General features: G+C 48.2%; 1 protein-coding gene across 2 annotated transcripts in view; it reads right to left on the bottom strand.

Annotated features, from left to right (window-relative positions):
• The window catches only part of usp45 (ubiquitin specific peptidase 45), a 44,222-nt gene that overhangs the window by 14,787 nt on the left and 17,155 nt on the right, over positions 1–12,280 (bottom strand). For both annotated transcript variants that reach the window (XM_028471275.1, XM_028471274.1), the window contains exons 7-8: positions 6,077–6,172; positions 5,679–5,809 (exon numbers count right to left, since the gene is read on the bottom strand). In XM_028471275.1, the coding sequence (XP_028327076.1) occupies positions 5,679–5,809; positions 6,077–6,172 (227 nt within the window). The remainder of the gene's footprint in view (positions 1–5,678; positions 5,810–6,076; positions 6,173–12,280) is intronic.

Raw genomic sequence — 12,280 nt, forward strand, 5'->3', positions numbered from 1 at the left:
TGAAAGCCTGCTCACACAGCATATTTACGAACAATGTGGACATGCGGACATTCATGTGCAGTGCAAGGATGGAGAAGAGAGCCGGCGTACTTTTCATGTTTTGCAATACAAGAAAGCACATTGGCTATGGTTAAGAATTGAATCAGTCTGTGCGAGAAGCAGGTGTAGATTAATCTTTGGCCTTTTCATCCATCTTATGTATTAAATGTCCACAAATAGTATATGAAGAAGACAAAAATATAACATCAGTAAATGGAAAAAAAGACATCTTATAGTAAAGAACACTTCATTACCACCATGCTTGCAAATAACTAGCTTATGATGTATGCTGTATACAAGCTGGGACCCTCCCTGGCACCAGATACACAGTGTGGTGCTGACCATCCAACACACACATCTTGGCAATAGTTCAAGATGTGACCAGACTGTGCCTGTTGGCTGGAGGACAAGCAGGCAGGCTGTGGGGGGTTCTCAGCTGGTTGAGGGCAAATCCCAGCAAATGCAGAAGCAGAGATACAAACTCGTATACAAAGCCAGGTTCAATAGGGTCGCAGTAATAGACAGAAACACTCAAGAACAGCCACCAATGAGAGCCAGAAAGACGCATCAACTTGTCCCACAACACAAAGATCATGGGAAAGACAGTGGACGAGGGATGTGGGAGCATGGTTAGTCCCTGAGGGTCAGTTGCACGCCGGCTTACAGTCATTCATAATTTGACTGTTAATGACGTCATCCTGAGTGAGTCGGGAAAACGGAGCAGTTCTCAACCCTGCCCTCTTAGCTGAAAAGCTTTTGACGTGACTGGATATCACCGAGTTGAGTTACTGTGTGGAGGAGTCAGTCAAAGAAACCAATGCCAAGCGCCTGTACAGTTGGCACATTTTTGTTCAATCCTGGTTATTTCTTACAAATTGTTTTAAAGGGGAATACAACTTTGCGTGTTCATACTATTTAAGAATCATTAAAACCTTCACACATACACAGTTTCTATGGTCACAAGAAAGACAAGCTCCAGGGATGTATACATATGAATTACCTTGGTACAGTATGTAAGTCTAATAACCTTGATTTTTTTATCCTTTTAATTGCTTGATAAGAGAAATGGGAGACATTTCTTGAAATGCTCATATTTTCAAGATGTTTGCCAACAGCGTACAAATTTTGAACAACATTGTTAAGACTCAGGTAAAGGAAATGCAAAACAAACAAAAAAGATACATTGAAATAGACTCTATTCATGTATAGATTAGCTGACATGGTTGTGGTTCACTGCCCTCTGGTTGTTTTTAATTAAGAGATTAAATAATAAATCATGCAGAAATAATGCAAACACTTTTATAGTTTTAGGTAAACAACACAGCTGACAACCACACCTGATTTTGATAATGGATGCAAGGAAAAAGAAATAATTTTAGCACAGTTTTCTTTCTATAATGTTCCTTGATGAGAAATATTTTGGTAACATAGATCATAGAATTAATTTGCAAAAGCAGATACCTCAGTTTTTGCATGATCAAGTTCAGGTCATACGAGTCTAATAAATGAGTGGCTTTTGAGAGGTGATATCCTTTCCTTGATCAAAGCCTCTCAACTGTGATTTGATTCTGTGATTTCAAAATTTATAAAAATGGAGTCATCTGCTTTTGCAAATGAACTATTATTTACCTACACCAAGAAGGAACATTTTCCCTTGTGTTTTTTTTGTCTGTTTGCAGGATTACATTATAAAAGTATTTAAGGGATAAAATTTTAACCAAAAATAGACCTACGCCATGGAAGATTCTATTAAATTTTATTTTGGAGGGGATCCAGATCAATACACTTATTCTGGATCAGTTTCAAAAATCAAAAAATCCCTAACTTTCATCATTGGTAAAATTAAAATTCATACCTCGGTTCATCATTGACTGATATTTATGAAATTTAAAGGTAGGGTAGGCGATTTTCAAAAGCTAGCATGATTTTGAATGCAGCCTCGAGGCTCCGCCTCTAAGCCCCTCGCCCCTCCCCTCTGTGCTCCGTCACACTCACATGCATGCGCACATCTGCTGCAGTAGAGGACCTCAGCTCATCGCTTGTATTGTGTAGAAACTTTGTTGTCTCATGTTTCATTCAGCAGTAAGTAAACAATAAACTTTACAATTATATATGTTAAAAAACGTGACCAAAAACTTTGTTTTAACTCTGTCAGCAGTGACGTGCTTTCAGTGTGAGCTCGTGCATGCAAGGGATAGAGAACGAGCAGGGAGAAGTGATTGATTAAAAAAAAAAATGGTTAGTGATTGATTAAAAAAAAAAAGAAACGGTTCAATTTTTTTACATTGGTCGAAGTTATTACAGATTTACAGCTGCTACAGTTAACAGATTTTTTCCGTTCCATTTTCAGAGCACATAAGTTCTTTATTTCTGTCAGGACATGGAGACAATTTCAACCAAAAACTTAAAAAGTGTATCGGGAGAAAATCACCTACCCTAGCTTTAATTTGTTATGTTGGGTTAAATTACCTCACCGAGTTTCATCAGGTTCGGATCCCATTCCAGATTGAGCATTTAATCGCGATTTTTTGAAAACAATTCGGTGACTATACATTTGGACCTACTGTATCATTATTAATGGGGATAAAATTGTCTTCCAAACCTTTAAAGTGTGAATAATCATGGTACCATGACCAGGATCACTAAACCAGATAACTTCTGGCAAAGAAGCTATTTGGCGCTTAGTGGAGGCTTGCGCACTCTAAGTGTTCCTGTTTCTCAATATTGTTCGAGCGTGCTTTACAATTGCCTGACATGCATTATATTAAAGGGATCTCATCTCTCATGTTTTTACAAATGTGGCCTAAAACCCTTGTCCCTACTAGAAGATCTATGCCTAACTAAACACATTATTTTGCACCATATTTGCTTTATTAACTTTTTAAAATGGGACTACAGCAGAGTTGGAACTGTCACACCCGATGGTCACAGATTTTTTCGGGTCACGGATTTTGTTTATCAAAAATCGGTAAACAAAAGAGGTTTACATCAACTTTTTTAACTTTTACTCATTTTTAGAGCAACTAAAAGCAGCACAAGTTGTCATTTTGACTGAAAAAGCTGCTAAATGACCCTGAAAGCTTCACTGCTGTAGAACTCAATGGACTTAAAGGGACGATTCAGGTCAACATGGCAACACACAGGCTCAAAAAAGGTAAAGTAGTCCCAGTTTTAAAAGTTAATAAAACAAATATGGTGCAAAATAATGTGTTTTGTTAGACATAGATCTTCTAATAAGGACATTTCAAAGGTTTTAGGCCACATTTCTAAAAACAGTGGAGGATCTCTTTAATATCATAGCAAAGATATAAGCTAAATGTGCTCATGGCCTAAAGTAATCTTTCTCTGTAAACATGGCACATGCGCATCAGTGGAATAGATTAGCTCTATACATGTGTGAATGAATTACGGTGTGCACAATGCTCCGCTCTCTGAATGCACAATTGTTTGCATGTGTGTTACAGACTGAGATGGTGTCAGGTGAGGTGGTGGGCCACAGACACACACTCCTATACACACAGGGGCCTGATTTATGAAAGTGAGGCACCAGAATAACTGTCAAAGCCACACCAGAAATGTAGCCAGTCATCCGACGAGCAAAGCCCTGGTCACCCACCTGCACTACTACACAGTGCGAGACCACCCCTCCTCTCCACTACCATACACACAAACAGCGGCACCCAACCAGCAGTGTACCATGCTCAAACAGGAAGTCAACCAACCAAACAACCATGCTGTTCAAAAAAAAGGGAACAAACAGCAGCTCACTTCAAAACCGTAGAAAACAGTGATGTGGGTCAGCTTATTAAACCATGTTGTGGATCAAACATGACGCAGGTGGCACAGCAGTGTGAGCTACGATTAGATGACTGCTGCTACACATCTGAGCGGTGAGCTCATTCAATTACAAAAACAACAACAATATACAGTTAGAGGCATGGGGATGTTCATTTATGCAACAATAGTGATTTGATGATAATAATTAGAATGCAGTATAACTAATTAAATACATCCCAGGCCATAAACACTGAATGCAATAATCTCTATCAGCATTTGCTAAGATAGGCTAACTTAGCATCATCAAAGGGGAGGAGATTTGAGACTGAAGAGAGGTTAAAGGTGAATAACTGGACACTGAAGCACCAGTGGTGTCCAAGTTGTTGTAATGAGACCATGGAATATTTTTATCTTATTACCAGAAATTTTCTATAATTATTATTTGACTTTAAAGGGGACATACCATGGTTTTAAATCCTTTCTTTTTAGATATAAATCATACAGTTGTGGTCTATATAAAGTGGAACTGCACTGCTTGGGTCTGAATTCCTCATTATTATAGCTCCACAGGCCCCTTTTCTACCCCTTTTCTGATGTGCTTCTGAGAGCAACTCATTTTGGTGCGGTCTCTTTAAATGCAAATGAGACACTCCATACCCCGCCCCGTCTCCAGGTTACAGAGGTGACACTCGGTTCAACTCCACCTTGCTCGGCCATTTTTGTAGTTTTATAGAAGAGATACGGTTATGTAGCGGCACATAAACTTTTTATTCAGAGGTTATTTATAAAATGTCAACAACAGAAGACTTGTCCATCCAGCCTTACATGTTCGAGCCAGAGTCTGACCCGGCGGAGCGAGATGAAAATGAAGATGATGAACCTGCAGAACCCTAACAAGTGAGCTAACACAAGCACCGAGCTAACGCTAGCGCCAAGCTAACGTCACGAAATGCATTTTAATACAGTCTTTTCGGAGACAAAAACGGAAAAATGAAATGACTAATGAAAACTTTAGACTTAAATTAAATCACGTAGGCCATATCATCAAGGATCTAAAACGAGCACACAGCGCTAACATATGAAGTCTGAAGACGGTGCAACTGCTAAGCAATTGCTAATGCTAACAAAACAATGACAGGGACGTCTTATCATCACACTTTTTAGCGTTATTTTCAGCTTACTGAAGTGCTCTGTTCGTCGTCTCCAAAGACAGAAGGAATTGACCCCTCAATCAGACAAAGTCTTTCGGCAAATCCTTCTTTATACTGGTGGAGGTTGCAGAAGCAGTCATCCTTGAAGTGCTTCGCGCACACCAAAATGACCTTACCCACAGATGTGGGTACATTTCCATAAAAAATAAAACTCAACCAGGCACTTTGAAAAGGTTCTGCTGGGAGACGGTGTAATGAAGCGTGTGGGTTACTACATCCAACAACCGAAAAGAATAGAAAAATCGAAACAGATTAAAAAATATGACCAAAACAGAATATAAAATCTACGGAGCACCTGAAGAGACAAATTTGATTTTTTTCTGTACTTCTAAGCACTCTAAATATACAACAAAATGCATTTAAGGGCTAAAAAATTGGATTTAGCTTGATATGTCCCCTTTAAAAGGAGGACTTTGAATTCCAACTACTATTTGAAAACAAGTTCCAGTCATTGATTAATTTCAATGTTTTCAAGTTGGAGTAAAACCAATAAGCATGTGTTGTTTTTTAAATAATTTATAGATGAATAGCAATAAGCAATGTTGGATCCTTTTGAGAACAGAAAAATTAATAGTTGGATAGTTACGTTAATAGAGCATTGCAAAATAGATTTTTGGAAACCGATGAGCAACACGAGTGATGGCATCTTACTTCTGGCACAGCTGATTAAAAAGGGCTTTGGGATTTAAGGGTCCTTTGCCACTTTCTTTCATACTCTGGAGGAAAACAAACATGGCAGCAGTCAGCGGCTCCGGGTTGGGCAGTCCAACTGTCAAAGAGCTCTGGAAACAAAAACAGAAAAAATAATTGGTGACTTCTAAGAAACAGTCCAGTAGTCCAGTCAATAACAACCTTGTGTTTAATTCCCCAATCAAGTTCCTATGATCATTCTTAAGTTTGAAGACAGAAAATCGGTTAGACCTACAAATAAATAAAAACCTGAGAGTGTGTTTTACAAATGAATTATTGAACATAGAAACAGTGTAATAGTAGATCCAGTTGTCAAAGGTTAGTTTATCAGGCAGGAGAATAACTGTAGCATATCGTACCAGATTGCTCTCAACAGGAGGACAGATCTTTAGCTTGTAGCCTTTCTCTTTCATCTCCTGGATGAGTTCGATAAGCATGTGGGTCTGGGACAGGTTCTGTGGGCATCAAATATTAACATTAATACAGTTTTATTCACACATTACACTATGAAGGAAATACCTGGAGAACAGAGATAGGTCACTTCCATCAAAGCCACAAAAATGTGATTGTCTGAGCCGAGGGTCACATGATCCAATTTCATGTTTCATTTACAATCTGTAATGAATCTAAGCATAAATACGGAAAAGGAGAGTACGCTTGATCTTTTTTGCCTTTCGCAAGCTTCTTTTTATCTGTTTATTTTTGTTCTGTGAGTAAATCGATCAGGCTCCTTGCTGTGGAACCAGCTCCCAGCCTCATTACGAACGGCTGGTACTCTTTCAACTTTTAACGTAAAGCGTGTAACTAAGACCAGGTCAGTTATTTTATTTCTCTTTCCTCCTGTTGTGGTGACAGATACAGTCTCACCTCCAACTTTCTAGTCCCTACACTGTTGTTTATCTGCTGTCTGTGCTTTCCCCTCACTCTTCTCTCTCTTTTTTTCTCTCAGGTGAATTGTCACTGTAATTGGCGGTTCTTGATCTCTGGCTCACAGTTCAACCAGTCTGTGATACTCTGGTGTTCTTTCTCTCTATCTTCTGTTCTGTTCTCATCTTTATGTCCACTAACCCCAACCAGTACGGCAGATGGCTGCCACCTCTGAGCTTGGTTCTGCTCCAGATTTCTTCCTGTAAAAAGGGAGTCGTTACTCTCCACCGTCGCTGATAGATGCTCATATGGAAATGTTGGGTTTTTTCATCATAACTATAATTTGTGATGAGAGCTATGAGATGATATATTGTATTTGGTGCCATATGAGTTTTTTGTCATTTTGCAAATTTTCGTTGTAATTTTGAGTTTTTTGATATTTTGTGTGTTCTTGCCATTAACTTTACTATTAACACTAGAGACATCAATATTATAATTTCCCTAAGTCAAAATTCCTATCAGGTAAACAAGCTCATTCACTCTATTGATATTTCCAACCTAACGGTGTTTGTCATTTTATTCCAGAGATCTTTAGTGTTTTAATAGTGTTTATATTATTCATATTACACATATTCAGACTTGAGGAGGGACCAGAGTTTTCCACTGATACCACTTTCGGCCGATCCGAGCACTTTTAAAAACCAATGGAAGCAGCTCAGCAGCAGTATGGAAGCAAGGCAGTCCCCTCGTTTCCACACAGGTGACACCTGGTGCACGAAAACACCGACTACCTGGGTCTCCGGTGGTTGGAGTTCGGACTCTACCCGGGAATGATGCACATATCCGAGCACTTTTGTAAAACCAATGTTAGAAGTGGTATTAAAGCGACGGATCTTCTCTGTTTCCACACTCCTTCGCCCAAGCTTTTGACTTGTGATTGTTATGTATTTCTTTCTGTATTTAACTGTGTTGTTGTTCGTTTCTTTTTTGACTTGTGTAGTTGTTTTAACAACTGTAAAGTGTCTGAGTTTTTGAAAAGTGCTTATAAATAAAATGTATTATCATTATCATTGATGGGACAAGCGAGATTTCCGTGTGTGAAAAGGACAGCGTGAGTTCTCACTTTGAAAAGGTAAATTTACGAGGTCCACCATTCACTAACTAGGTCCACGATTATTTTATACTGAGCTATTATTTTAATTCAATTTACAAATTTGAAGGAAGTGCACAAGATGGACACTAAACAGGCTGATAAGTGAAACCGCACTGATCAGCTGATTGGTCACTGTTTGAAAAGCTAAGAAAAACCTGAACTTTCAGGTTGTGTGCAGCATTAGTTTTAGCAGCTAATTCTGCATTTCTGCCTAGGAGACCAATATCACATTTCCAAAAAAAAATATTTGAAGGAATCAATGCTCCAACAGGAAAAATAATCTTTTTTTTTTTTTTTTTTTTTTTTTTTTTTACCTTGTCTGCACATGCTGTCGAAGGTTAACACTACAAGAAGTGCAATCTTTTAACAGCAATGCATATTTTATTATTGCAATTAAATAAATTTATTTATTTCATTGCATAATTGTGACCATCACCAGCCCTCCCTAGGGAAGGGTAAGAAATACTTTATTAAAGGGAGGATGTAAAAAAAGAGAGGGCAGTGTTTACACCAAGGTGAGGGGTTGGAGGGGGGTGGGGAAGTTAACAGGGAAGAGGGATACAAGATAGGATATTGAATGAGTGGGGAATAGTTGTTAGGTTCCAAGTGATGCGATGTGAAATTGTGGTTGTGTATATTGTGCAGTTTGGTGACCAGTGTGCGGTTTAGGAATAATAGTGGTGGCTGTGAACAGAGGAAGAGGTGAGTGGAAATTCCATAAAACAGGTATTTGGGAACAAGGTGTCTAAGGTTGAGCCCAGTATGAGTGTTATCCCACAGCCCAAGGCCAGTGCATACATGACAAATGTATTTCCAAGAACCGCCACTGCAAAACCCACGAGCCGCCCCCGGGCCCGAAGAAGCAGTCAGGCCAGCAGCGAGAGCGGGCAGCCTAAGGGCCCCCGGCGACCACCCCACGGCCAAGCAGCCCCCCGCACGCCCCCAAGGTCCCAAGCCGAGAGGCAGCCATCGCCCCCCCCATACACACCCGAGAAAGCCCCAAGGAGCCAAGGACCCAGCGCACCACGCCACCGATCCCACCCCCAACCCCCAGACCCCCCACCCCACCGCCCCCCCCCCCCCGCCCACACCCCCGCGCCCAACCCCCCGAGGGGAGGGCCCAGAGAACTCCCTGCCCGAGGCCCCAGCGGAGGAACCGAAGCCCACGCCCAGCAGACGACCAGAGCCGCGCCGAACGGGCAGCCGGCGGGCACCCGCCGGCGAGCCCAGAGCCAGCAGGGGCCCGACCCCAGGCCAGAAGGACCCGGAATGGATGCAGCACCAGGAGCAGCCCGCCCAGGGAGGACGACCACACCCCAAGCCGCATAAGGCACCAGGGGGCCGCTGGGAGTACCCCCGCCGGCCCCCAGGCACCCCAACCTAGCCCCCCATGGCGCCCCAGATCACCCCCTGCTGATGCCGCCCGCGCCACGAGCTTCAGTTTTTTTTAAAGCCAGGGCCCCCCCCAAGGGCAAAGCCAGACCGCCCCGCCGGGATGTGGCCCCCTGTTCGGGCCCCGACACCCTGCCTCACGGGGCACTGCCCAAGCAGGGGCCGTACCAGTAGGTACGCAAGGGCGCGGCACGCGCCACCCGCCCCGAAAGACCCCCGCCACGACCGGCCCGGCCAGCAGGCCAAGCACCCCGGGCCCCAGGAGCACCCCCCGGGACCAGGACCCCCCAAGGGCAAGCCCCCGGGCCAAGCCCCCCGGGACGCGCCCCCCACCCCGGCCCAGGACCCGGCCACAGCCCAGCAGAACCGCACAGCCACAGACGGCACAAGGCCAGCAGCCCAGGGCCCGCCGCCCCCCGGACGGCGCAAGCCACGGGGCAGCGCCCCCCGCCGGCCCGCGAGCAACCGGCGACCCCCACCGCGGGGACGGAGGCACCCCAACGGCACACATCAAGTAAGGGACAGCAGCCCCCAGCCAAAGATGCCCCGGACCCACCCACCAGTCCGCAGATGGCAGGACGTACCCACCAGGCGGCCGAAAGCAACCTCAACCACCGGAACAGCTAGCGCCGCCCCCCCAGTAAACAGCATCATCCCGAGGCGCCAAACAACCCCGCCCCAACCCCGGTGAGGACACCAGCACCCCCCCAGCACACCCACCCCCCAAACCGGCGAGGCAGGCCGCCCCGGGCCCGCACACCGCGGGGCCCGCCCCCAAGGCCACCAGGAGACGAAACAAGCACCAAGCCACACCCAAGGGGGAGAGGCACCCCCGCGCCCCACCAGGCCGACACCGCCCGGAAAGATCCCGCAAGGAGAGACCCCGGCAAAGCCCCTCCGAGACCCACCGCCACGCCCGACCGCACCATCGTGATGTATTTTTACTCTATGCAGTGGCCCAGCCACCAACAGAGGGGCCAGGCCCCCACCGGAGAGGCCCAAATGTGTGTACCAACCCACCACCCTGTTATGGTGCCTCTCCATTCCCCAATGGAGAGGCACTTCCCGATCCCCTGTGTGAATGTGTGTGTTTGGTGAATGTATGGGGTGTGATTAAAAGAAGGGGGATGGAGGGGAGCGGTGCTCCCCATCCAGCCTCTGTGGATTTATGTGTATGTGGTGTAATAGGCCGGAGGGTGTAAGTGATAATACACCCTCCGGGGGGTGGCATGTTGAGATGTGATTAAAATTGGAGGGATTAGTAGGGCAACTAGGGTGGGAGTGCCGCCCCCACGCCACTACATAGTAACACAGGTGGCGGCCCCCTCCACCCCCAGCCCCACCATCCAGCCCCCCAAGGGTTGGGTATGGGTGTGTGGTGCATTTTGTGAGTGAGCCAGACCAGCTGGGAGTGTGGTGAAGTGAACATGTAGGAGGCCTGTCCGGTGTGAGCCGGGCCCGTCCGCATGGCGGGCCACGCGAGAGGGTAGATGGCGCAGACGGGCAAGTGGCACTGTGGGCCCCGGAGCAGCACAGCCAGAGACCCCCCCCCCACGGCACCCCCCAGACCGCGCCGGCCCCGCGGAGCACGGCGACAACCCCCACCCCCGGGCACAGCCAGGCACCAACCCCATCCCCCGGCGCCCCAGGGGGCGACCCCCGCCGCACGCCGGCCCGGAGCAACGCCACCCCGCCGCCAAGGGGAGCGGCCGAGCAGGGGGGAGGCCCGCGCCCGCACCAGGGCCAGCACAGGCCCACCCGGCGCCACGATACAACACTCTCCACCGGGAGGCGGCCCCGGCCCCCCCGACTAGAGAGGACGCCATCCACCGCCAAGCAGGGCCATCCCGCCAGCCACGGACCGGCAAGCCGGAGTACCGAAGCACCCCCAGCCCGGAACCGCCCCCCCACACCAACGGCGCCAATGGAGCCCCCCCCCCCCCACGGAGGCGATCCCCGACGACCCACGCACCGGCACGAGACACCCCCCCGACGCCAGCCCACCCCGGACGACAGCGGGCCCGAGGCCACCAGCCCCGCCCCGCCCAAGGCTGCGCAGCGCCGCCACGAGCCGCGGCCGGTCCCCGGGCAGATGGCAGGAGAGCACTCCCCCGGAAACGTAGACCAAGGATCCGCCCCCGGGGCACCCCCGCCCCGGAATCGCGCCCCCGGCGCCCGGTGCACCCAGCCAGCAGACCAGCCAATCCCGACAAGGATCCAACAGGCCAAGAACCACGCGCCGCGCCCCCGCACACCCACCCAATACGACCCCCGGGGAGACCCCATAGCACCCCCCACCCCACCCCTCTAGCCGTAACGGCCACACCCCGGCCATTGCGGCCAAACAAAAAGCCCCGGAGGGGGCCCCGCCTGGCTCGCCGCGCAAGCGACATCCCTGGCAAAGGCGCGCCCCAGGGAGCCAAGCCTAGGACCCGCAAGGGCCGACGGAGCAACCCACAGCCACACCCCGCCACCCAGCGACCCAGGAGGCAATCGCCGACCCCGGGCAGCAGCCACCCCCAAAGCCACCCCCACCCCGGATCCCCCCGGACCGGAGCCAAGGACCCCACCACCCCAGGCCCCCCAACGAGACCACCCCCCAGCCAACCCACCCGGCACGGCACCGCCCGTCCCCCAGGCGGGAGCCACAGCCCCCCCACCAGCGCCCCAGGCCAACGGGAGCCCCCCAAACCCAACCCAACAGGATGGCGGGCGCAAGAGCAAAGGAGGAGGGGGGGGGAGGACGAGACAGGGGGACAGGGAGCAAGGGGAAGGAGCGGCAGGGGAGCACGCAGGGCCCCAGCCCCAGAGACCAACCAGATGTGCACGCGAGGGGCAACAGCGCCAAATCAAACAGCCCCGGGACCTCGTGAACACCCAGAAGGAATGCACACCCGTGTCGAGGCAACAAGAGACCCCGGCAACCCACCCCAGCCACCCCGGCCAAGACCACCCCAGAGGCCCAAGGTGGCCCAAGCTTACAGTTGGGCTAGTGCGTTAGTAAAGAGTGGTGCTGGCAGTCGCTTGCAGGCTAGATCATCAGGGTTTTAAAAATTTAGATTTAATGCAATTAAAAAAGGAGTCCAACGCTCCTCAAAGCACGTTATTTTTTTTTGTTTTCTGAGAGCAGACATCTTTTCCATGGAAATAA

This window comes from Gouania willdenowi, chromosome 16, assembly GCF_900634775.1.
Source record: "Gouania willdenowi chromosome 16, fGouWil2.1, whole genome shotgun sequence".
NCBI classification, from domain to species: domain Eukaryota; kingdom Metazoa; phylum Chordata; class Actinopteri; order Blenniiformes; family Gobiesocidae; genus Gouania; species Gouania willdenowi.